The 25,331-nt window shown below is 42.0% G+C and overlaps 1 protein-coding gene and 1 pseudogene across 2 annotated transcripts in view; both read left to right on the top strand.

Moving 5' to 3' along the window:
- Positions 1-6,963: 6,963 nt before the first annotated feature.
- LOC134728699 (mitochondrial import inner membrane translocase subunit Tim8 A-like) lies at positions 6,964-7,708 on the top strand (annotated as a pseudogene).
- Positions 7,709-10,022: 2,314 nt separating this feature from the next.
- Positions 10,023-25,331, top strand: part of DPP4 (dipeptidyl peptidase 4) — an 82,614-nt gene continuing 67,305 nt past the window's right edge. Inside the window, exons 1-2 of one of the 2 annotated variants that reach the window (XM_003820939.5) lie at positions 10,023-10,828; positions 11,318-11,405. In XM_003820939.5, the coding sequence (XP_003820987.3) occupies positions 10,823-10,828; positions 11,318-11,405 (94 nt within the window). In that variant the 5' untranslated portion in view covers positions 10,023-10,822. The remainder of the gene's footprint in view (positions 10,829-11,317; positions 11,406-25,331) is intronic. The other variant, XM_057301423.2, reaches the window with a different exon arrangement.

The following is a 25,331-nucleotide window of genomic DNA, read 5'->3' as shown; positions in this document are numbered from 1 at the left end:
ACTGGAGAAGAATAGTGCTTCTATGTAAATCCTTGGGGACAAATAGAGCCTAATCTGCACCATTTAAAAGACAAGACAAATATTCTTCATCAAATAAATAAGGCTAAACCATTTTATTGGATAGAACTTTTCCCAGGATTAGGAGGCTGGTTTAATGGAGTGTGGGGAACAATGTTTAGATTGGTTGTTTCCTGGTTTGCAAATCCTTTATGACACAGTTACTAACTTGTCATTTCTTTCCACAGCCACCACCTCAGCTTTTAATGCTGGAAACGTCTAGTGAAGTTTCAGACAGGGGAAATGAAGGAATGAAAGACATGTCATCCCAAAATATGCCAAATTGGTATATTGATTATTTCAAGTTGAAAGCATTGGGAGAATTGTAGCCTCAGTAAGGGTTAGTTGGCCTGTCTTCTCCTGCTTGTGGCAAGCCATAGATTCCTCTGGGAAGAATATTTCTTGTTGGAGCAAGAAAATAGAAATATTTCTTACTGTGGGAGGAATATTTTCTTACTGGAGCAAGAAAATAGCCCTTGTCAACAGAGACTGGTGATAGGAGGCTGCAATGAACCTGAATAAACATACTTAATGAAGTAGTCCTTATCTTCCAGTAGGTTTACATCCTACCCTCATGTATCTCCTAGTGACTCCCCTAGAAATGTACTGCTCTTAGTCAGATTCCCTTTGTCCTGTGATTTCTTCTCAGATTTGTCATTCTTTGTCTAAAAAGTATGAAAGTATCTTGCTTTGGCCACTTCAGACTTCAGTCTCTTATGAAGATCCCCATGTACATGAAAAACCAATAACATCTGTTTACTTTTCTCTTGTTAATCTGCCTGATATCAATTTGGTTTCTAGATTCAGCTCTATGGCTGAATCTAGAAGAGCTACATAAGAGCTACAGGGGGGTTGGAGGTGATCTCTGGCTCCCCTACCCTGCCACCACATCTAGCCCATGTTCACAGCTTGGAGAACACTAAGGAGGAGACATCATTGTAGCTACAGACACTTTGTGAGAATCAGGCTCCACGGGTTTCAAACACGTTCTCTTCATTAAGTCATATTTTTTTTCTTAAGTCAGGGGCTAATATAAGCAAATTCTTCAAATTAAAAAACCCACAGAATATCCAAAGGATACCATCCAAAGAGGAGCACAAAAGTGCCCTTACCCCTTGGGTGGGTTCTAGTCTGAAAGGTAGAAAAAGCACTCCTTTACGGAGTGCTGAGTGCTAGAACAATCCCTCATTTGGTATTACTGATAATTGGGGCAAGGAAAGCACCATGACCATAGCTGAGAAAAAGTTTTTAGAGTTATATTTTAACAAGAATAAATAAGCATGGTTTACATGCTTGTACAATAAACTTTGCAGAGAGGCACTTACCCAATTAATTTTCTAACACCAAGAGTTTACTGACTCTCCCCCCAATTTAAGTTCTTCCCTTTCTCATTCCATCCAACAGACACTATTGCCCTTTTTTTTTAAAATCTGAAGTATAAGTCTGATTGGGTTTCTTTCCCAGGTAAAATTTTAGTGGCTCCTTGGTATATACTGAATATTGAACTTAAGACAAGAATATGTTCATGACCAACTTTCATTTCCCAATACTTTCTGGAATACTCTATATCCTGGCAAAATGCAAGTAATACATATTCCTTAAAGATCTTCCAGCTTTCTTACTCAAGCCCTTATATGTGTTATCCCTTGGGCCTGAAACTTCCTTTCATCTATCAAAATCCGTAGGATGATCTAGCTAGCTAGTTGTCATCTATTAATACGTATCTCTTTGTAGAAATAAATTTTGTTAAAGGTTGGTTCAACCTGGAACACAAGCAGGGTAATCTTCTCAAGTATGGTTGGTAGGGAAAAGAGAAAATAAAACAGAAACAGATGGTGAAGATAACCTGGAAGATGTGAGACTTGATCTTCAGTCCAAAGGATGTGAAATGTGGGGTTTGGCACTAAGGCAGCAGGAAGTCATTCCCACACAGGTAGAGCAGCGTTCTCTGATTAGGTGGAGGGCAAATGTTCACTGATCAAAGGAACAAATAAGTACCCTTGTATTGTCCTTTACTTAACCTTCAGAACTGAGGGCAAGAAGTAAATCTGTTCCTTTCCATCCCTGTTCCCCACCACTCCTCACCTCCCCACCCTCCACCCTGCCATCTCTCCACATATGAGATCCTATTTCTTTCTGTCTTCTAGTTGCAGCCCCCAAGAACACAGAGAAAGATTTGATCTTAACTTTTCTTCAGTTATCATTTCATTTTTTAATTTATTTAACCAACAGTTACTGACTGCTAATATATTTAAGGCACTTTAATAGGCACTGGAGAGAATGATGGATGAGAAGATAAAGGAATAAAGGGAATGTTTCCAGTCTCCATAAGGATACAGTTTAGCAAATAATAAGTACTATATGGAGTTGCCTGGTTATGTGGCTCTTTTTCAAGTTCACCCTCCCTCTATCCATTCTCCACCCTTCTCTTCCCTGCATTGCACAGCCTTGCAGGTTGATCCCTGAATATACATTTGCTATTAGCCAGGCTCCTTAGCCCTCTGTCTTTATTGGGCTCAACAGATGGGAGGAACGAGCAAGACACTGAAGGGAGAGAAGAGAAAGAGACTGAGGTATTTACTCCTTAAGCTTTTTATCTGCTTTATTGTGCTGCAATCTGGCAGTGGCTGTATCCCTCCAAGGCTACAGTTCACCCTAGGTAACCCCAACTCCAGGACTCAGGTTCTCAAAAGGGGATATTGCCATAAACAGTGGCAGGAACAATATGATAATCAGGGCTTTTGACTTCTATGGTGGTGGCTCATTTATCACGAGATACTTAAGAATGAAGTCAGTAGGTAGCATTCTAAATTATAGCTTGATTTAAATGATCAAAAGAATTCTAGGTGTAATGGGCAGAAATTTGACTTAAGTTTTCATAGTAGTAATAAATGGCCTCTCATCAAGTTCTCAGACTCAAAGCAGTTAATAGACCCAGAAAACCTTGTTTGAAATGGAGGTCAGATCTTTTTCAGGAGGGACTCTGAAATGCTGTCACAGTACACACCTGACATGTGACTTATAGCCAAGTTTGAAAATGCCCCATGAAAAGGGACATTCTCAGACCTCCCTGGAGTTATTAAATATGGGCCCTGGGTTTATGCCAATTTTTATGGAGTTAAAAACATCACTGTTGTCCTGCTTTATGTTAAGTTTCCAACTGCTACAGTAACAAGTTACCATAAACTGAGTGGCTTAAAACAACATAAATCTATTAACTTACAGCTCTAGAAGTCAGAGTCTGAAATAGGTCTTCCTGGGATAAAATCAAGGCATCACCAAGGCTCTGTTCCTTCTGGAGGCTCTAGGGGAGAATCTATTTCTTTGCTTTTCCCAGCTCTTAGAGCCTGCCTACATTTCTTTGCTCATTTGTCCCCTGACCCAGGAAAGGACATTACGGTAGATAGGAAAGACCAAGTGGAAGACCCTGGTACTGTCCCTGCACAACAATATGGAAAACTAAAAGTAATACTGCATCTCTAAGTGCAGAAATTAGTGCCACTACGTAAAAATCTGAAAGATGCAGAGGTGCTATTTCCCCCATCCCATACTTAATTAACTTTCCCATTTAGCTTGTGCAAAACTAGGATGGATTATGGAAAATAACTCAGTTGCCATTTCAGATGTTTAACTTTACTGAATCAAACAACATGGACATCTGAGCTGTTCACCTGCAAACACTTTTTTCCTTGAGTCAAATTAGTAAGAAGTATCTAAAATACTTTGCCTTCACCTGGAAGGAACAGCAGTGTATTTTCACTATCTTATTCCAGGGCTATGTCAACTCTTGCTTTCTGTCATATTAAAATCTCCCAAGACCTTGAGCATCTTGCCATCCCACAGACCCACATTAGTCCACTGCATTGATAACTATGCTACATGGACTTGATGAACAAGAAGTAGCAAGTTCCTTACATGCTTTAGTAAGACAAATGTGGACACAGGGTAGAGAATAAAATCCGTGGAAAATTTTCAGAGTTTCAAGGGATTCAGTGGTCTGGAACATGTCAAGGTATCCTTTCTAATGTGAAAGACAAGTCACTACACCTTGTACATCCACCATGAAGAGGAGCACTATTTGCCAGAACTCTTTGGATTTTTGAGACACCATATACTATGCTTGGCTATACTTCTCCAATCATTTACTCAGTAACTTTAAAGGCTGCCTGTTTTGAATGGATCCTGAAGCAAAAGAGGGCTCTGCATGTTTAGGCTATAGTGCAAGTTGTACTTGGATCTTATGACCTAACAAGCACAATACTTATTTAAAATGTATGTGGCAGCCGGAGACACTGTATGAAGCCTCTGGCAAGCCCCAGTGAGAGAATCACAGAAGATATATGACTCTTAGAGCAAAGTCGTATACTCTTTGCCAATTTATTAGTTATCTACTGTTGCATAATAAATTACTTCCAAAACTTTAGGGGCCATCTTGGAGGCTGCCTACAATAACCAGTGACAATTCACTACTTAAAAAATGGCATCTCTCTTGCTATTGGGATCCTGTAGAGACTGAAAGCATGATCATGGATCAAGTATATTCATTCATTCACTAGGGCTGCTATAACAAAGTACCACAAACTGGGTGGCTTAAACAACAGAAATTTATTATCTCTCAGTTCTAGGAGCTATAAGTCCAAAATCAATACATCACAGGATTGGTTCCTCCTGAGGACTATGAGACAAAGAAAGATCCACTGTGATATGGTTTGGCTGTGTCCTCACCCAAATCTCATCTTGAATTATAGCTCCCATAATTCCCACATGGTGTGAGAGTGACCCAGTGGGAGGTAATTGAATCATGGGGTACAGGTCTTTCCTGTGCTGTTCTCATGATGGTGAATAAGTCTCATGAAATCTGATGGTTTTATAAAGGGGAGTTCCCCTACACAAGCTCTCTTGCCTGCCACCATGGAAAATGTGACTTTGCTCCTCATTTGTCTTCAGCCACGATTGTGAGGCCTCCCCAGACATGTGGAACTGTGAGTCAATTAAGCCTCTTTCCTTTATAAATTATGCAGTCTTGGGTATGTCTTTATTAGCAATGTGAGAACAGACTAATACAGTAACCTGGTACCAGGAGTGGGGTGCTACTGTAAAGATACCCAAAAATGTGGAAGAGACTTTGGAACCTGGTAACAGGCAAAGTGATATGGACAATAAAGTCCAGGCTGAGGTGGTCTCATGCAGATGAAGAACTTGTTAAGAACTGGAGCAGTGGTGACTCTTGCTATGTTTTAGCAAAGAGACTGGTGGAAGTTTGCCCCTGCCCTAGAGATTTGTGGAACTTTGAACTTGAGAGAGATTCTTTAAGGTATCTGGCAAAAATTTCTAAGCAGCAAAGCATTCAAGAGGTGACTTGAATTATGGAATTCAACTGTTAAAAGCATTCAGTTTTATGCATTCACAAATATATGGTTTGGAATTGGAAAATCTGCAGCCTGATGATGCAATTAAAATGAAAACCCCATTTTCTGAAAAATTCAAGCTGGCTGCAGAAATGAGGAGCCAAATGTTAATCACCAAACAATGGGGAAAATGTCTCCACGGCAAGTCAGAGGACTTCACGCAGCCCCTTCCATCACAAGCCAGGAGGCCTAGGAGGCAAAAATGGTTTCATGGGCTAGGCCAAGGGCCTTGCTTCTTTGTGCAGTCTCAGGACTTGGTGCCCTGTGTCCCAGCTGTGGCTAAAAGGGGCCAATGTAGAGCTCAAGCCATTGCTTCAGAGAAGCAAGCCCCATGCCTTGGCAGCTTACATGTGGTGTTGGGCATGTGGGTGCACAGAAATCAAGAATTGAGGTTTGGGAACCTATGACTAGATTTCAGAGGATGAATGGAAACTCCCAGATGCCCAAGCAGAGGTGTACTATAGGAGCAGAACCATCATGGAGAACCTCTACTAGGGCAGTGCAGAAGGGAAATGTGGGATATGAGCCCCCACACAGAGTCTCCACTGGGGCACTGCCTAGTGGAGCTGTGAGAAGAGGGCCACCATCCTCCAGCCCCCAGAATGGTAGATCCGTGTAACTGGAAAAGCCACATATACTCAACGCCAGCCTGTGAAAGCAGCCAGGAGGGGGCCTGAACCCTGCAAAACCACAGGGGCAGAGCTGCCCAATACCATGGCAACCCACCTCTTGCATTAGCATGACTTGGATGTGAGACATGGAGTCAAAGGAGATAATTTTGGAGCTTTAAGATTTGACTGCCCTGCTGGATTTCAGATTTGCATGGCACCTGTAGCCCCTTCATTTTGGCCAATTTCTCCCATTTGGAATGGTTGTATTTACCCAACACCTATAACCCCATTATATCTAGGAAGTAACTAACTTGCTTGTGATTTTACAGAGTTGAAGGCAGAAGGGACTTGCCTTGTCTCAGATGAAACTTTGGAATGTGGACTTTTGAGTCAATGCTGAAATGAGTTAAGACTTGGGGGACTGTTAGCATGGCATGATTGGTTTTGAAGTGTGAGGACATGAGATTTGGGAGGGACCAGGGATGGAATGATATGGTTTGGCTGTATCCCCACCCAAATCTCATCTTGAATTATAGCTCCCATGATTCCCATGTATTGTGGGAGGGACCTAGTGGGAGGTAATTGAATCATGGGGGTAGGTCTTTCCTGTGCTGTACTTGTGATAGTGAATAAGTCTCACAAGATCTGATGATTTTATAAAGGGGAGTTCCCCTACACAAGCTCTCTTGCCTGCCACCATGTAAGACATGACTTTACTCCTCATTTGCCTTCAGCCATGATTGTGAGGCATCCCCAGCATGTGGAAGTGTGAGTCAATTAAGTTTCTTTCCTTTATAAATTACCCAGTCTCAGGTATGTCTTTATTAACAGCATGAGAACAGATGAATACACACTGCAAGCTTCTCCTTGGCTTGTAGCTGCCATCTTTTCCTATGTTTCTTCACATGGTTTTCACTCTGTCTCTTTCTGTATCCAAATCTCTCCTTTTTACAAAGTTATCAGTCATATTGGATTGGGTCCCACCCTATTGACCTCATTTTAAATTGATTAACTAGGTCATGGAGACACGTGAAGGTCGGTGCGGAGTTCGTCTCTGCAAGCATGGTTGTCCTGGGATGGATTCCTCCTGCTCTTCCTCTGCGGCGGGTTTGGGTGCAGTGGACCCGCAATTGCAGCATTTTCATTGAGGTAGAGACTCAAAAGCAGCGCTTCCAGCAGCTGGTGCACCAGATGACTGAACTTTGTTGGGAGAAGTGCATGGACAAGCCTGGGCCAAAGTTGGACAGTCGGGCTGAGGCCTGTTTTGTGAACTGCATTGAGTGCTTCATTGATACAAGCCAGTTCATCTTGAATCGACTGCAACAGACCCAGAAATCCAAGCCAGTTTTCTCAGAAAGCCTTTCTGACTGATCTCAGCATTACCTCTTTGGAAAAGGAAGGTAGTTCAATAAATGAAGAGCTGTTGATGGGATGATTGAAGAAACAGCTATGAGAGGACTGGCTCCCATCTTTTGTTACTTTTGGGACATCCTGTCATCTGAGAATGAACAAAGACCAATTTTTTGTGTGTGAAGCTTAAGGGTCATATGTTTGCTTGTATTTTTTAATGCTAATCTTGTGAAAATAATTGACAGGTGAATGGAAAACTCTATTTAGATGCATATTACTGTACACGGGACTATGCTTTTCTCAAAGCCCCATTAACTGCTTCCTATAATTTTGATAGTGGGACCACATACATAAAAGTCTCTCATTTGTGTGGAGTCATTTCGATTTCAAGGGAGATCCTTGTGTTTTTCAGAAAGGGCAGAAGTGGGGGAAGAATAATTTAGCATCCTTATCTAGTGTTTGATTATCAATGCTGGAGAGAAATATCTGTAAGAGTGTTTATACAGTACACTTCAGTTTTCTTGATGATCTCCCTTTCCTATATGATGATTTGCTTAAATATCCATATTAAGTATAGTCTCAAGGTAAGGTAGGCAGCCTGAGAGTCTAGAGGTCTTTAGTTTTAAAGGAATCTAGCCAGTGAACATAATTCTTATTACTAGACTGCCACAAGGAAGAAATTAACTTACCCTGTATATCAGGGTACAAAAAATTCAATGATGTGCCTAAGTAAGTTATAAAGATTTAGGCCAATCATAAGCTAACAGCAGTTTCAGGTAGAGGTGCATGCCTAATGTTAATTAGTGTAGATTCCATTTACTGCATTCTTTTGATCACTGAAATAAAAGCTATATAAGATTCAAAAAAATTGATTAACTCTGTAAAGACCCTATATTCAAATAATGTCACACTCTGAAGTCCTAAAGGTTGGGATTCTAATATATCTTTTGGAGGGACACAATTCAATCCATAACATCAAGTAACTGCACAACCTAGCTACCCTAATGAACTGAGTGTTGCCTAATCTACCACATGATAAAATTGGGCATTTGCAGGAGCATGCTATTATTAAGCGAAAATTGTATCTATATGATAAAGGAGATAAGCCCACCAGGTCCACAAGGCACAAGAAACTCAGACTAGCAGAAAACTTAGACTCTATGATGCCTTCTCCCATTGACTCAATGTCTCTCCCTCAGTGCACACCTATAGCTTCACAAGGAGTTTCCTACAACTAGGCAACAGATGAGGGAAAGGAGTCAATGTTATGCAAAGTAAGCTGGCACTAGCAATAAGTAGATGGCTGCTGCATCAGAGTCCCTCCCAGGGATGTCCTGAAACACAGCAGAAAGGGAAATCTTACTGACAAACAGAACTTTGAGCAGAACATCTGCTTTTCTATTTTGCAAGAAAGAAGAGATGGCCCAATGTAAGATCTACACTGACTCATCAGTGGTGGCTAATGTGTTGGCCAGCTGCTACCTTAAGGATTTGGAAAAAACAAGATTGAAAGACTGGTGACACAGAGGTCAAGGTGGGGGAGGCATGTGAGAGAGTCTCTTGAAATGGGCACAGGGTGTGAAGATATTTGCGTCTCATGGAGTGCCCTCCAGAGAACAAATTGACCTGTCCCGTAGATGTCAGCCAGCCTCCTGCCAGCTTCCTTGGGGCTTGCTGAATGTACAATGAGTGCCATGGTGCTGGCATGGAGATGAAGCACAGGCTTAACTCTCCAGACTTCCTTCACCGAGGCTGATGTGGCTTACCAATGCTGAGTGAGCAAAATGCTGAGAGTGAAGGGCAGCACTGAGCCCCCTGTGGCACCATTCCCCGTAGTCCGTGTTAAATGGCCTCTCTTCACAGCATCAGTTCACAGGGTCCAGTAACACCATTGACTCGTCTTCCTCAGCAGTTGGAAGAGGGAGGAGGAGAGTTAGTTTCAGCCTCTGGAGTTGGGGGTGAGTGAGGATACTGATGTATCACAAGCAACTAGTGGGCAAGGGGGAAAAGATGACTGAGTTCAAAAGCAATGCCTGGATTGGAAATAAAAGATGGAAAATTGCATTAATTCATAATCATGTGGTAATGCCCCATCGGACTCTGCATTCTTAATCTTTTACCTCTACTGACAGAGAGGCTTTGCTTTTCAGCTGCTGTGAACAAGCTGAAGAGGCCTTATCCTCTTATCTGCAAGAGTGGAAGTAATCACAGGGGGCCCTAAAGGCAAATGTTTACCTGTGTATTTTATCGTGAAAGTGCCAAGGGTCCAGACCTCACCTCTCTTGTCCCACTTTATCTCCAGTACCTAGAAGGGAGGCTGGCACATTGTAACCACTCAAACATCTGTGGATGACTGGAATAAATGGGAGGATGTAGGAATGAATGAACGAATGAATAATCCTTTAGGGAACAATAGAGAGCTGGGGGAGGGAGAAGCCATACCTGATCTTTTATTCTTCTCCAAAACCCTTGAAAAGACTATGAGAGGCCGCATAGAGTAGCCATTAAGACCTTGAACTCTTAATTTAGGATCTACAACTTCCTAGCTGAATGGCTTGGCCAAGTTATTTATTCTCTGTGTACAGTCTTCCTTCCTGTAAAACAAACACAGTAAATGCTTAGAGCAGCACCTGGGAAAAAGTCAAGTTCCACATAAGTGTTACTGTCATTATTTTTGTCATCTTGATGAGTGTGTAAGCCTGCAAGACAATCGGGAAATTCCCTGGGGAGGGTGAATCCAGATACTCAGCTTCCAAGGGCCATTCAAGAGGGAACAATCACCTTTTCTCTTTGCCTTTCATACTGCTTTAGACACCTCACTGCTTCCTAACATAACTTTCACTGGCAAGAGACGGAGGCCTGGGTTTCAGTTCCAGTTGCCTGCGGTGGGCTGTGTGAGTTTGCCAAAGTCCCCTGCCCTCTCTGGGTCTCGGTTCCCTCGCCTGTCCACGTGAGGTTGGAGATGCTGAACGCCGACGTCATTTTTAGCTAAGAGGGAGCAGGGTCCCCGAGTCGCCGGCGCAGGGTCTGCGCATCCGAGGCCGCGCGCCCTTTCCCCTCCCCCACGGCTCCTCCGGGCCCCGCACTCTGCGCCCCGACTGCCGCCCAGCGCCCTACACCGCCCTCAGGGGGCCCTCGCGGGCTCCCCCCGGCCGGGATGCCCGTGCCCCGCGCCCCGCGCGCCTGCTCCCGCGCCGCCTGCCCTGCAGCCTGCCCGCGGCGCCTTTATACCCAGCGGGCTCGGCGCTCACTAATGTTTAACTCGGGGCCGAAACTTGCCAGCGGCGAGTGACTCCACCGCCCGGAGCAGCGGTGCAGGACGCGCGTCTCCGCCGCCCGCGGTGACTTCTGCCTGCGCTCCTTCTCTGAACGCTCACTTCCGAGGAGACGCCGACGATGAAGGTGAGTGCCGCGCCACGTACGTCCCCGGGGCGAGCTGTGGGGACCTCTTCGCCAAACTCCCCAAATGGCCCAAAAGCTGGCGAAACCGGACCAGGGACTCCCCTTAGGCGGAAGCCCCAAGGCCACCCTCTGACAGGTGAAGGGACGTCCCAGAGCTCTCGCTTAGCTTTCGGACCCTGGTTTCTGCTAGGACCCTGGCGTCGAGCTTTGAATGTCCGGGAGAGCCACTCACAGAACGCACGCCCGAACCCGGGCAAGGGTAGAGAAACCAACGCTAATGTGCTCTGAAGGCACAAGTTCAAGGGCACCCGCCTTAGAGAACTCCAACTGGCGCACTCCAGATGCCACCCCCACCCCCAGCCCGCGGTCTCCCTCTTCTAACGCACTCCCACCTGCAAATCCTGCTGCCTCTGGAGCAGCCCCGACCCTCCTACGGAAACTGGGGCCACACGCTTCCCTCTAACTGGACTTGATCTGCTCGGCTTGCAGACACCGTGGAAGGTTCTCCTGGGACTGCTGGGTGCTGCTGCGCTTGTCACCATCATCACCGTGCCCGTGGTTCTGCTGAACAAAGGCAGTAAGTTTGAAACATTTGAAAAAGATAGGACAGTTGGAGCTCAGGTCAGGCTCCGTCTTACCACGCTAAGGGAAACGAGGGATTTTGCGTGGGGCTGGACCAGTGCCCCGAAGTGTAGCTGAGAAGCCTTCCCAGTTGTTGTTGCTGCTTGTAGAGCAGCAGCTGGATTCACTTCGCGGGGTCTTCAGTGTTTAGGCTTCAACTCTTGCGGCTTTCACGTCTTGTTATGTATAATAAATGCATGCTTCCTGAAATTAGGGAGAGTCGGGATTTTTAAAATTTCAATTTTAAATTTAATTTGTAAATTTTTAAATTTACATGTAATTTTTGAGAAAAGTTTTTGGGTGTGATCGGCAAAGGAAAAAAGGCAGTGTTTAAAGAGCCCAAAGACAGCAGTAAGGATATCTGAAATGGAAAGGAAAAATGAGAAAGCAAGCCCCAAAATACAGTTTTGAGAAATGATGTTCCACAGGGAACCCAGACTGTTTTCCCTCAAGGGTGGTGAGAATTCAGTTGGAGGGTGGGGAGGCAGGGAAGTAATTGACCAATTTAGCAGTATTGCAGAGCTAAGTAATAAAGCTGGTATACACGATAATATTTAAGAAGGGGCTGGAATCAGTGATGTTTTGGTGGATTCTTTTATTTAAGGACTTTCATGTCTTTTTAGCTTGCCTAAATGTATAAAACACTCACATAATGGAATACTCACTGTAGGATGCAAGCAAGTGAGAACTACTAGTTTCAGTCTCCCCTGGCCTTACTTTCCTTTTAAACACTTGCTTTCATTTCAGCATTACACACTATAAATTAGTCAGCCAGTTAAAGCATTCTCTCTGGAAGATTTAGTCAACTGAGGAATGTATAGTCAGTGCTTGCATACTCAAGGAGTCTTATCTAGATTTCAGGATGACAGTTCAGAATTAGTTTGTAGAGCTATGAAAACCATGCTTGCTGTGCAATTCAAGGCCCAGGCAAATGTGCCAAAGGTTAAATAACTGAATGGGTTGACCTACTGCTAATGAAATTTGAAGAAACCAGTGGTTGCTACTATTTTATACCATTAAATGACAGTCCACTTAAGCTTGACTCTTTCTTGTGGACTGTTAAAATATAACTATTTTCATAAAGCAACACTTTGTGTAAACCATACATGCAAAGCCTTGTGGGAGAAGAATGTGCTAGTCATACAATTGATAAATATAGGGCTTACAGGCTTACATTATGTTCCAGGCACCGTGTTAGTTGCTGCAAATACAAAGATTAAATTTTGTAAATATAAATATAAAGGCCCTGACCTCAAGAACTGTATAAGCTAGTGGGAACATGCAAACAAATATGACTTGTTTTACATATATATGTGTGTATGTGTGTGCGGATACACACATATATAAATAGAAATAATCTGTATGTTTCTCTCCAAAACATCACTGAGGCATCACAGCATCGCTGGAAGTTTGAGTAAAACTGTAATTATCAGAACTTCCGTTAAAGCAAGTTGGAAGTAATACTGTACTTCGATAAGCCACTTGAGATGGCCAGTGAAATGGCCTAGGGATCTGAGGCTTGCTGCAGTTAACTCTGAGAATTTTGTTTTGCTGGGTAGGGTATACAGGCCGGGAAGAGCTGTTTTGCCATTTCTGCTAAATAGCACCTGGTATCTTCTCCAAATGAAATTTGAACACATTTCAAGAATGTTCTCTTGAGGAGGACTTCCTGAGAGACTCAACTTGTTTCCATATAACTACTCTTATGATTCAAAAAAATAACTTAGAGGTGCTTGAGCAAACTGCTCTGGAGGTTAGAAGGAACACTTCTGGGAAAGTCTCCCCCTCCCGGGTTCAAGTGATTCCCTTGCCTCAGCCTCCCGAGTAGCTGGGACTACAGGCACACACCACCATGCCCGGATAATTTTTTGTATTTTAGTATAGATGGGTTTTTGCCATGTTGGCCAGGATGGTCTTTATCTCCTGACCTCATGATCCGCCCACTTTGGCCTCCCAAAGTGCTGGAATTAAAGGTGTAGGCCACTGCACCCGGCCGAGAGACTTCTTATAAGAGGTTTCTTTTGTGGGCCAAGCTTGAATAGTTAACATCAGTTTCTGGAGATAAGGTGTTCCAGAAAATGCAAATGCCCTGTGTTTCAACACAGAGACATGAGATCACATCCTGTGTTAGGGATTATAAAAGGATCCAGGGCCCCAGAGGAGGGTGGGAAACAGGCAAAAGAGTTTGATTCTAAGCTGGAGATGATGCAGTGAATGATGTTTTGAGCATGCCTGAACTATTGGCCATGACAGTGGGAAGGTGAGTTGCAATGGAGCAACACTGGAGGGGAAAGTGAGGGAAATGGCCCAGGACACTTACGGTACAGGTCAGAATTTGGAGGCTCCAGAGCTACTCAGAAATGTGAATGACTGGACTTCGGTAACCGGTTAAACAGAGAGAGGTAAAAGAGAGGGTGGCTAAGGATACCTCTTGGACAACCAGGTGGAGATGTTGTTTCATGGTGGCTTTATTTATTTACCACTCTAGTAATTTCTTGTCTGTATTTCTTAACTTGTATGTATGTATGTTTAAGGAAAAAAGGGAAGTCATCTTGTTAACACTTCTGCCTTATCACAGGAATAAAGATAAAAGCTCAGGAATGCAGCATTTTCACTAAATCAGCAATACCTTTCCTGGGCTGTGCCACAATAAAGGTCAGCATTCCTTACAAAAAAGTCAAAGTCATCACCCAGAAATGCCCTCCATGTTGTCAATCAAGCTTTCAAGTAAACAAATAGAGTGAAGGAAAAAGGAAGGAAGTAGGGAGAAAGGAAATGTAAAGGGAAGGGGAAGGGAAAGGAAAGGAAGAAGGAAGGAAGGAAAGGAATTTGATCGAAAAACAAAGCAAAGACCTAAATTACGTGGAAACTAAAGAATTAAACAGCCAAAAGGAAGGAGGAAGCCATGAGCAAACCCAAGTTCATCCCCTGAGAGGTTGATTTAAGAGGTCAAGCATTTCCATGTGAAATGCTTACTTTAGCAAAACTAGACACACCCAGAACAGGACGGGGGCTAGTGAATGGGGAGCCAGAGAGAGAGAGAGAGGCTTAATACTATTGTCATATATTTAAGAATAAAATCTCCTTGAAGTCAGATTATTCATTTCACCAAGCACAATCAAAAGTTCACCCTCTTCTGTGTATATAATAAATGATTGTATGTTTTAAATTTTTTTTCAATCATCCTACTATAGGAGGATATTGCATATGTAAGCATTCAGTTTCCCCAAGAATCAGTGAGAAATATGTAAAAATACTTGTATGGAATTGTAGAACTCTTCATGGCTTAGTGGTAATAAAATTCACATGCAGCATTTATGATTCCTTTATTTTTTCTTTTACACTATATTATATGCTGAAATTTGAAATATTTGGTTATTTGTCAAATAGTTTTATTATTATTGAATTTTATTATGGAAAAGAAGTATATCTCTTCTTTTGCTCCTTTCACTGCTTTAGTGGTAAATTTCTTCTATACCTTCTTTCGGTGGAAAGGAAATTTGACTGCTCACCCATCCATCAGTAATAAGAGAAAACCCAAATGTGAAGGAGACAGGAATAATCAGAGAGAAAAGACAGCATCTATGAGGTTTGCCTGAGGAAGTCCAGGATCTGTTCCAGGTTTAAAGCACAGAAATGCGCCTGAATGAAAGCTTTGTATGTTTCAGGGGACAATTTCTAAACAGTATGCTCTGTAAAAGCTGGAGTTGACTCCAGCTTGCTCAGTTAACTATTGTCAACCTTTGTGGAATGCTCATGAGGTCAGCAGGTTAGTCTTTTTCAGGCCAGTTATTTTGGGTTTTGCTTCCCTAGCCATAGCATATGCCTTAAGTTTCTCTATCTTAGAAATCTCTGCCTCTCTTCTCAAAGGGGATCACAAAGAGAGAGAAAATGAAGACTACTCAGTTGATGGTCAGAGAAAGACAATATAAAAAGACTGGAGCTGGATCGTGTCTTTCAAATTTTATGACTTAAGAAATTACTGAGGCCCATGGAGAATGTGGCTGTAAATAACATGCAGGAGCGCCTTGCTTGAGGAAGAGAAGGCATGCAAGCTACAATAATAGCCAATATGCATTTACTAAGTGCTAAATTTGGGGCTGAGGGCTTTCAATGTATTTTTCATTTAATCCTTAGAACAACTCTTTGAAAGAGAGGTACTATTACCCTCTCCATTCCTACAGAAGATTTATAGAAACTTTGAGAGGGTACTTTAGTTATCTGTAATTGCATAATGAATTACCTCAGAACTTAAAACAATAAATATTTATTATCTCATAGTTTCTGTGTATAAGGAATTTTGGAGTGGCTTAGCTGGGTGGTTCTGCCTCAGGGTCTCTCATGAGGTTGCAATCAAGATGTTATCTGAAAGCCTGACTGGGGCTGAAGGATCCCCTTCCAAGCTCACTCATGTGCCTGTTAGCTAGAGGCCTCAGTTCCCTAGTGTGTGGGCCCCAGTTCCCCACCATGTGGGAATTATATTATAATTTCATGACTTCTAATCTCTGTGTCGTAAGCATTCTGAAGAAGAGCCTACTGTGGATGCCTTCATTCCTATATAAAGCTGTATACAGGCAATGACTGACATCTCAAGCTTTTGAATGGTTCTGTTTAGTAGTATTAGTAGTAATAATAGGTCCAGATTTACTTACTTGCACTAAATCATACTTAGGATAATATGGTAGCTACTTTCCCTTAGAATGAAGGATCCAAGAGAGGAACTAAGCAGGAAGCTGAGTTGCCTTTTATGACCTAGCCTCAGAAGTGGCAGGTGTACCATTCCTTCTGCTGTGTACTATTGGTCACACAGACCAACCCTGATACAATGTGGGAGGGCACTACACAAGTGTGTAAATACCAGGAGGTGGAGATCATTGGGAACCATGATGGAGGCTGGCTCCAATGACTATCAAAGAAGTTAAGGAACTTGCTCAAAGTTCCACAAAGTTGGGATTCATACTCAGGCAATGTGACTCTACAGCTGATACTCAGTACTGTTCAACTCCATATCATTCTGTCAGCTTGTAATCAAGTATAAAATCAACTTGGCCATATTAGCATAATTGTTATAACTTCTCATTTGCATAGCAATATTATAATTTCGTGGCTTCTAATCTCTATGTGTTAAGTATCCTGAGGAAGACCCTACTGCTGCTGCCTTCATTCTCATATAAAGCTGTATATAGGCAATGACTGACATCTCAAGCTTTTGAATGGTTTCGATTTTTAGTATTAGTAGTAATAATAGATTCAGATTTACCTACTGGCACTAAATTACACTTGCTTTGCTTCTGATGTAAGTTACATTATTTCATTTGATCTTCACAGAGAAGTTCATTTTAGAGAGATATATTAATATCTTGACTTTTTACACGTGAAAGTTTAGGGGTTTGCAAGTAAGTACTGGATCTTGGGAATCCAAATCTTTTGACTACCAACCTTCCCTGAGCCTGCTGGTTCCCATGAATGGCTAATTTATAGAAATGCCTTGGTGAGAGTTTTTCTGAGTTAATGTTTAATCATTACTTTATGGTTGGATGCTAATCCTTTCATTGCTGTAAATCAATATCTAGTAAATATTTTTAACTTTAGTCTTCACAGCTCCATTATGACCTCCAAAAGAGGGTGTGTCTCTCAATTTGAGAGTAACCTGAAACCATGAAATTAGAACTGAGTAACTGTTTTATTATTTGCCAAGCATTGTATTGTTTTATATTGTTCTTCAAAATTATAACTTCCTAGGAAGCTTTTAAAAATTTAAAGATAAACTATGTGCTTTCTTTAACTGGGGGCATTAATGTGCACATTTCTTAATTATTTGGTTCACTGAGGAAGAAAGTAGACCTATGAGTTCAGGGTCCTAGAAGAGGAGGTAATGTAAGGCAGAGCCAAAGCCACTAGAGATTTTATTCATGGCACTCTAGGAGCCATGGTGGCTCAGGATGTATGATTGAGGTAGAGGGAGTAGGAGAGGTGAGTATCAAGCAGGTCTTATCATCCACCCCTTTCCTGACTTCTTAAAACTGGGGACCCCAAAACTGAGCTTAGTGGTCCCTGTGGCCTAATACCATTTCTGTGAGGCTGGAACCCTCTTTTCTTGTTTTCCTCAGTTGTTCTAAAGCCCACCCTGCTCAAACTCATGTCCATAAGTTTCATGGATGACTCTTATTTCTCTATTATATTCTTCCATTATTTGATTCCAGGCATAAAACTCTTTCAGTATGAGATTTAAAACCTCTTCAGGGCCAAGGTCCTACAGTGGCCAAAGACAATATTTTTCGATTCAAAAACATATATTGAATGCTTACTGCATGTCAAGTATTACTGAAGATATGGGAGTGGGGGGATATGGCTATTGAATGCTTACTGCATGTCAAGTGTTATTGAAGGTATGGGGGATATGGCCTGCTATGATTGCATATTTGTCCCCTCCAAACCTCATGTTGAAATTTGATCTCCAATGTTGGAGGTGAGGCCTAATGGAAGGTATCTGCATAATGGGATCAGAGCCCTCCTGCAGGGGTGAGTGAGTTCTTGCTCTATTCGTTTCGTAACAGCTGATTATTGAAAAGAGCCTAGCACCTCCCTCTTTCTTGCTTTCTTTCTCACCATGTGATCTCTGCACATGCCAGCCTCCCCTTCACCTTCTGCTATAAGTAGAAGCAGCCTGAGACCATCATCAGATGTAAATGCCCAATCTTGAACTTTCCAGTCACCAGAATCATGATCCAAATAATCTTTAAAAAAAATAAATTACTAGCCTCAGATATTCCTTTATAGCAATACAAAATGAGCTAAGATCTAGCCCTAAGCAGTATAGATAATGTCCCTGTTCCACTGGACTTTTACAGTTCATAGAGCAGGCAAATTATAGGCAAGTGCAGAAATAATTTCAGATGGTAACAAATGCTATGACAGAAATAAAGTGGGATAGAGAGGACTGGCAGACACAGAAAGGAGTTTCTCTCTTATTCCAAGTATGATTTTTGAGCTCCTGGAGGATTTCAGCAAGTATGTGACATGATCTTTTCACATTTCAAAATATGCCTCTGACTCTTGTGTGGATAGTAGTTTGGGGTTGGTGTGGTTTGTCCAGGTGATAGATGATGGTGGCTTGGAGAAGGATGGTAGCATTGGAGGTGAAAATAAGTTTAAAAAAAAAAAGAAATGCAGAATGTATTTTGGAGGTAAGACAATGTGCAGGCATGTGAAGAGTGAGGGAAGGAGAGAAGGTAAGGATGGCTCCTTGGACAGCTGGCTAGATAGCTTAAGTGAAGAATTTCTCTTGCCTCCTGGCTGTTTCCTTTTCATCAGAGCTTGTCTGCAGAGGTTCCTCTGGCTTAACTCCCCTTTCCTATTGGATCAGCCTTCCCCTTTCAAGGATGTGCTCAGGAACACCTCCTACTTCATATTCACCCAGCACAGACTTGTTGACAGAAGGTAATTCTCCAACTTGGCAAATATTTATTGAGGATTTTCTATATGCCAGGTACTTTGTGGGTCCCTAGGGATAGAAAGACAATAGATATGGCCTTTGTCCTCAAATAATTGACAGCATTAAAAGACGCATAAACATTAACTACAATCAAAAGAGCTAAGTGCCCTTCTAGTAAATGATCAAAGTGCTATGGAAGCACTAGTGACCAAATGATAAATGCTGCCCCAGGAAGTTTCTACATAAACAACCAAGCATAAAGCATTAATAATTAATGGGTCTTAATATCATCCTTCCAATCCTTCAGCCCCCAAACTGGCTCTGAGGCATGCAGTGCACCTCCGTGTCCATCCTCACTGACTTACAGCCCCCTGATGCTGTATGAGGATTGTATCAGGATGTTTTGGGCTTCAAGGAACCCAATACCTGGCCAACAGTTATTTGAATGATAGCGTTTTATTATTGTATTGTCATTAGCATCTTTTATAATTGGAAGTGCAGAAGTAAAGTGGTTCTTGGGTTTGTTAATGTAATGGCCTGAACACATCAAGAACACGGGGCCTTTCCACCTTTCAGCCCTGCCATCCTTGGAGTTTTGTCTTTTGATCTCCAGTATGTCATCTCATGGTTGAGCATGGCTTCTGCAGCTCAACCCAGCACTTGCTCATACAGCTCTTTCACAGGGCAGAAGAGGATGCTCTTCCTCATTCATGTTCTGCTGTATCAGGGAGGAAAACCATTTCCATAAGTCCTCTGACCAGATGCAAACTTTCAGATCTTACTGGCGACATTTGTGTCACTTGTCCATATCCAAACCAATCACCAGCAAGGAGAATGAATTGCCGTGATTGAACCAGACTAATCAAGACTCACCTTTCTCAGGCTGGAAAGTATCTTCTTTTGCTAGCACATGGAAGGAGAAGGGCAAATACCTAAGTTGAACTGAAAATTCTGAAAGACAGAAATCGGGGAGACGGCCTATGTAGGCATATCGTGTATTTGTTTATTGCTCTCTTTTCATTACGTTAGAAAGATTTAATTTTTCAACAAAAGAGGACAGACATCAAGCCAGCTCTGATCTCCAAAAATCTGGAGCTGTAATTCTCTCCTTTCCTTCTCCTCACTTTCTTTCCTAACTGGGTTTATTGCAAATCAGTGTGCTTTGTTGCTGCCTTTCTGATCTCAAGGACATTTTGACCTCAGCCCTTTCTTTCTTTTGGCATCCAAAGTGATCAAGAGGAGAAAATAATTGAATTGCAATGTTAAAATATAAATCTGAGATAATAGAGCAGGTAAGAAACATCTGAGGGGAATTACTGACAATTTACCTCCAGAAAATCCACATAAACTGTCATATTTCATCCAGTTCATAGTAGCAGAAAGTGGCAGAAATAGTCAACATAAAATAAGATCGGCAAAGTTTTTAAAAAATGGTGAAACTTAGATCTGCTAAAGTTAACCCAGGAAAGTAGGACTTAAAATAATTAATGGCCATAAAAATAAAATAGTAAATAACAAAAGCAAACAAAATAACCTCACAAGGTCCAGAAGCTATAATTTAATCTAACATGGGCAAAAAAATTCTAATTGATGACTCAAATCTTTGTTTTAAAATTTCCAGGGAAAAAATTACTCTGCATGGTAATGATTTTCTTAAAATGAAAAGGGTTTGGCTGTACTGAAAGGAGAACCCAGAACCCAGCAGCCAGTGGACCCTTATTCCTTCCTGGCAATCTGGCCCTATTTTCCCTGTCTGCTCACTCCCTTGCTTTTCTGGTGAACTATTCCAGGTATCTCCTCTCCACTCAAACTTCCAACACCTCCTCCGTATGCTCATTCATAGCTAAGGACCTGGCTTCCTGTTTTGATAAGAAAACTGAAACGATTAGAAGAGAACTTCAATTCTCACCGGCTCATCAGTGCATTCACCTGTATCGGCTCCCCTCCCAAGTTAGAGGAATGAATGCTCAGGCTCCTACCCAAGACCAGGCCCTCTGTTTGTGCCCTGGGTCCCATCCCTTTTGCTTACTGAAAGATTAGGCTCCAGCTGTCCCCTTGCATGTGGCAACATCATTTTTTCCATCTCTATTTGATCATGAACATGCAGTAGTGTCTCATATTCTTAAAAAAAAATAAGAAGGAAACTGTCTTTTTCCACCCTTATCCCTGCCAACCTACCACTCCCTTTCTCTGCTCTCTTTACCACAAAACTTCTTAAAGAGTTTCTATTATCACTGTCTGTTACCCCTCTCCCTTTTATTTTCCTCTTAAGCCTCCTGGAATAAGGGTTATCCCCACCACACCACTAAAACAGCTGTATTCTTGTCAAGGTCCCTAATCTCTGTGTTGCAGATCTGGAGTTGCTTCTCACTCTGTGTCTCGTCTGCCTGTCAATTAGTCATCCTTCTTCTCCACCTCCCCTCGGGGCTCTCACTCTCTCCTGGTTGTCCTTCTACCTCACTGTGCAGTCTTTCCCAGCCTCCTTAGGTATTCTTCCTGATGTCTTCAACTTCTCACCTTGGACTACTCTGGGGCTCCATCCTAAGACCTTTTCCTTTTTCACCTTAGATGACCTCATCCACTCCCATGGCCTTAAATACCATTTACAACTTGGCAACTTTCCAATTTTATCTGCAAACCAGACTTTTTCTTGAGCTCTAGGTGCAGTATACAACTGCTTACTGGACATCTCCATTTGGATATGATATTGGCATCTCATACTGACGTCTTCCAAAACTCTTTGTCTTCCCTTAGTACATCTTATTTCAGCAAATGGCAATTCTATTTTTGTAGTTACTGAGGCCAATATCCATGCAAGTTCTCCTCAACTCCTCTCTTTCATCCACAAGTCACATCCAATGTGTCGGCAGTTTTATCATCTGTATCTTCATATTCTCTCAGAGTTTGACCCTACGTCACCACCTCATCTCCTACTACCCTGGTCAAAGACACAATTGCCCTTCCCCTAAATTATTGCCAACATCTCTCTTTTTTTTTTCTTACTTCCCTATGGTGTATTCTCAACACAACAGACAAGGTGATTGTGGTAGGCAGAATGCTAAGGTGACCCCCAAGAACCCTCCCCTCCGCTCCTGTGTACTAATCTCTGAGATTGTGGATATGATGAATTTTCTTCCTGTAGTTAAGTTTCGTTATGATGCACAGTTGGCTTTAGAAAGGGAGATTACCTGCTTGGGCCTGACTGAATCACATGAACTGTTTAAAAGCAGAGTTTCTCTGGCTAGTCACAGAACAGGCAGTCAGGGATCCCAGGCATGAGAAGGATTTAACATGCCATTGCTGACTTGGAAGATGGAGGGGCCATATGGCCAGGAATGTGGGTCATCTCTAGGAGGTGAGAGCAGCCCTGGCTTATAGTCAACAAGTAAATGAGAACTTCACTCTCACAAGCTCAATGAACTGAATTTTGCCAACAACCTGTGTGAGCCTGGGAGCAGGTAATTTTTCCCCAGAGCCTCCAGCTGACAACTCATTCCAGCCAAAACTTTGATTTTAACCTCACAATACTTTGAACAGAGAACTCAGCAAAATGGGCTGGACTGCTGACTTATAGAACTCTAAGCTGATACATGTGTGCTGTGTTAAGTCACTAAGTTTGTGGTGATTTGTTACATAGCAATAGAAAACCATTAATAATATAGTGATAAAATTGTTTTAATTTATTATTTATTTATTTATTTTGAGATGGAGTCTTGCTCTGTCGCTCAGGCTGGAGTGCAGTGATGCAGTCTCAGCTCACTGCAACCACTGCCTCCTGGTTTCAAGCGATTCTCCCGCCTCAGCCTCCCAGATAGCTGGCACTATAGGTGTGCACCACCACGCCCAGCTAATTTTTTTTTTTTTTTTTTTTTTTTTGTATTTTTAGTAGAGACAGGGTTTTGCCATGTTGGCCAGGCTGGTCTCATACTCCTGACCTCAGGTGATTTGCCTGTCTTGGCCTCCCAAAGTGCTGGGATTATAGGTGTAAGCCACCATGCCCAGGCTGGCGACCACATTTAAACATAAGTCAAATCATGTCCTTTTCTGCTTAACATCGTTCATTGGCTTTCCATTGTGAAGGCTCCATGGCACTTGTTACCACCTAGCATATGGCATTGCTTACTCATTATCTGTTCCTATGTCTCCCCCAGTTAAAATATAAGCTTCATAAGGGCAGGAGTTTTCCATGCTTTATTCTGTGATGTCTCTAGTGCCTAGAACACTGAATAACACAGTAAGTGCTAAGTAAATATTTGGTGAATTAAAGAAATTATCTTGGAGCTCAGGCAAGAAAATTTTTTTAATGAACATTTATTAATATTGCTGTAATTCTGAATAAAATTATTATATTTATAAACCACTCAGTACTAAATCATGTATACCTACAATTTGTAAGTGCTAGCAACTGTTTGAAAAAAGATAGAATATGTTTATCCTCATGGCTTATTAATAGTTTGGTTAAGAAAAGACTGTTAAAGTAAGTACTTAAATAGATATAAAATTACTTGATTAATTGGCAAAATATGTGGTACAGAAAATAAACATTTTAATAAGATGAGGAGAGAGAAATGAATGTGGACTAAGTAGTAAGGGATAGATCAAGAGACATGAAGAGGAATAGTGGGAAAATGAAGGCCATGAATGTAGACTGTTTATTTGAGAAGTTTGTCCAGATGGCTTGGGGATGCAGCAGGATCAGGTAAGTATTTCTTTAAGATCAGTACACACTCTGCATCCTTAACCACAGAGCAGAAGTGAGCAGTGGAAAGAAACTGAAGATGCAGCTGGGCACAGTGGCTCACACATGTAATCCTAGCTCTTTGGGATGCTGAGGCAGGAGGATCGCTTGAGCCCAGGAGTTCGTTCAAGGCTTTAGTGAGCCATGATAGTGCCATTGCACTCTAGCCTGGGTGACAGAGTGAGACCCTGTTTCAAGTAAAAAAGAGAGAGAGGAAGGAAGGAAGGAAGGAAGGAAGGAAGGAAGGAAGGAGGGAGGGAGGGAGGGAGGGAAGGAAGGAAGCTAAGAAAGAAGGAGGCTAGGAAGGAAGGAAGCTAGGAACGAAGGAAGCTAGGGAGGGAGGGAGTGAGGAGGAAGGAAGGAAGGAAAGAGGGAAGGAAGGAAGGAAGGAGCTTTGTGTTTTAGAGGGAAAAGGTAAGATTTAAAAAAAATCCCTTGGGAACAAGAGGACAAGCATCTGAGTCATAGATTGGGGTGTGGAATGATCGGGGAGGAAGCTCACCTCTCTCCCTCAGAGTTCTAAGGAAAGAGTTGAACAATGGCAGGAGGGACAGATACCACAGAACTGATGAGCTTGGTAGAAAATAAGCTCCTTATGGTAGCTTTTGCTGTAAAGGAGGAATCATTGAATTTTTTTGTTGGCTAATTTTATAATTTTTTCAAAATGTATACTGCAGGACCTGAGTTGTTCAGCATTGTATAATATTTAAAATCTAGAAAACATGAAAAAAGGGAAGAAAACAAACCTATTTTAAAGCTTACGTGACTACTTTTTAATGAGTTCAGGAAAAAGATGATGAAAGTTATTGGGTATTCCCATGGAAAAGAGAATAGAGATGGTATAACTTCCTTTCTAGGAAGTTACCTTCTAGGAAGCCACAGAGTTGCCATCCTTCTTACTGTCCAGAGGGAAAATTCTAGAGTTTTCTGAATTTGCACTCTTTTGACTTTGAAGCAGAACAAATTAAGTTTCAACTGACCCAAGTCCCAAGGATACTACCAACCTGCTTATTTAAATTAGTTGCAAACCCTGAATTTAAACACTTCCATAAAGCCTAATTCATCTCCACCAATTCACAAAAAAATGCCAAGAAAGCATTTGCCACATGCAATCACTGTTCCAAAGATTTAGAGAGGTTTAGAAGAGTGATTGTAACCACAGGCTTTGGCGCCATATTGCCTGGTCCAAATGTGGCTTTGGTGCATACTAATCACAGAATTTTAGTCTAGTTACTGGCTGTGCCTATCTGTGCCTCAGTCTCCTTATTTGTAAAATGGGAATGAGCATAAGAAGAATAAGTGGGTTGAAAGTCTACATTGCCTAGAACAACCCAGAAAACTAGAAGAACACCATAAGAATGCGTAATTATTATTCTTTATATATTTATAACATTTTTTGTTTGTTTGTTTTAACAGCTCCAGAGGCAGGTAGTATAGTAATTTTTGCCCCATACTGCTGAGTGTTTTGCCTGGCAAATACTGGGAATGGGGCAATTCCTGTGGCAGTTTTGTTTTCCAATGATTGTTTTTTCTTATATCGGGGATGACAAATGCTTGTCACAAAGAGTAGCCTTGTTGATTACACTTATAAATCTTCGGGAGACTTCTTCAATGAGTCAGTGTTAGAGCTTTCAGTTTCCATAAATGCAGATTTCCTTTACTCAGTTTTCTTTCAAACATGAGCTGATCTTTCTTAGTTTGCACTATAA

Source organism: Pan paniscus, chromosome 13 (assembly GCF_029289425.2).
Source record: "Pan paniscus chromosome 13, NHGRI_mPanPan1-v2.0_pri, whole genome shotgun sequence".
NCBI classification, from domain to species: domain Eukaryota; kingdom Metazoa; phylum Chordata; class Mammalia; order Primates; family Hominidae; genus Pan; species Pan paniscus.
The sequence above is the reverse complement of the archived record's forward strand: the minus strand, read 5'-3'. Positions and strand labels throughout refer to the sequence as shown.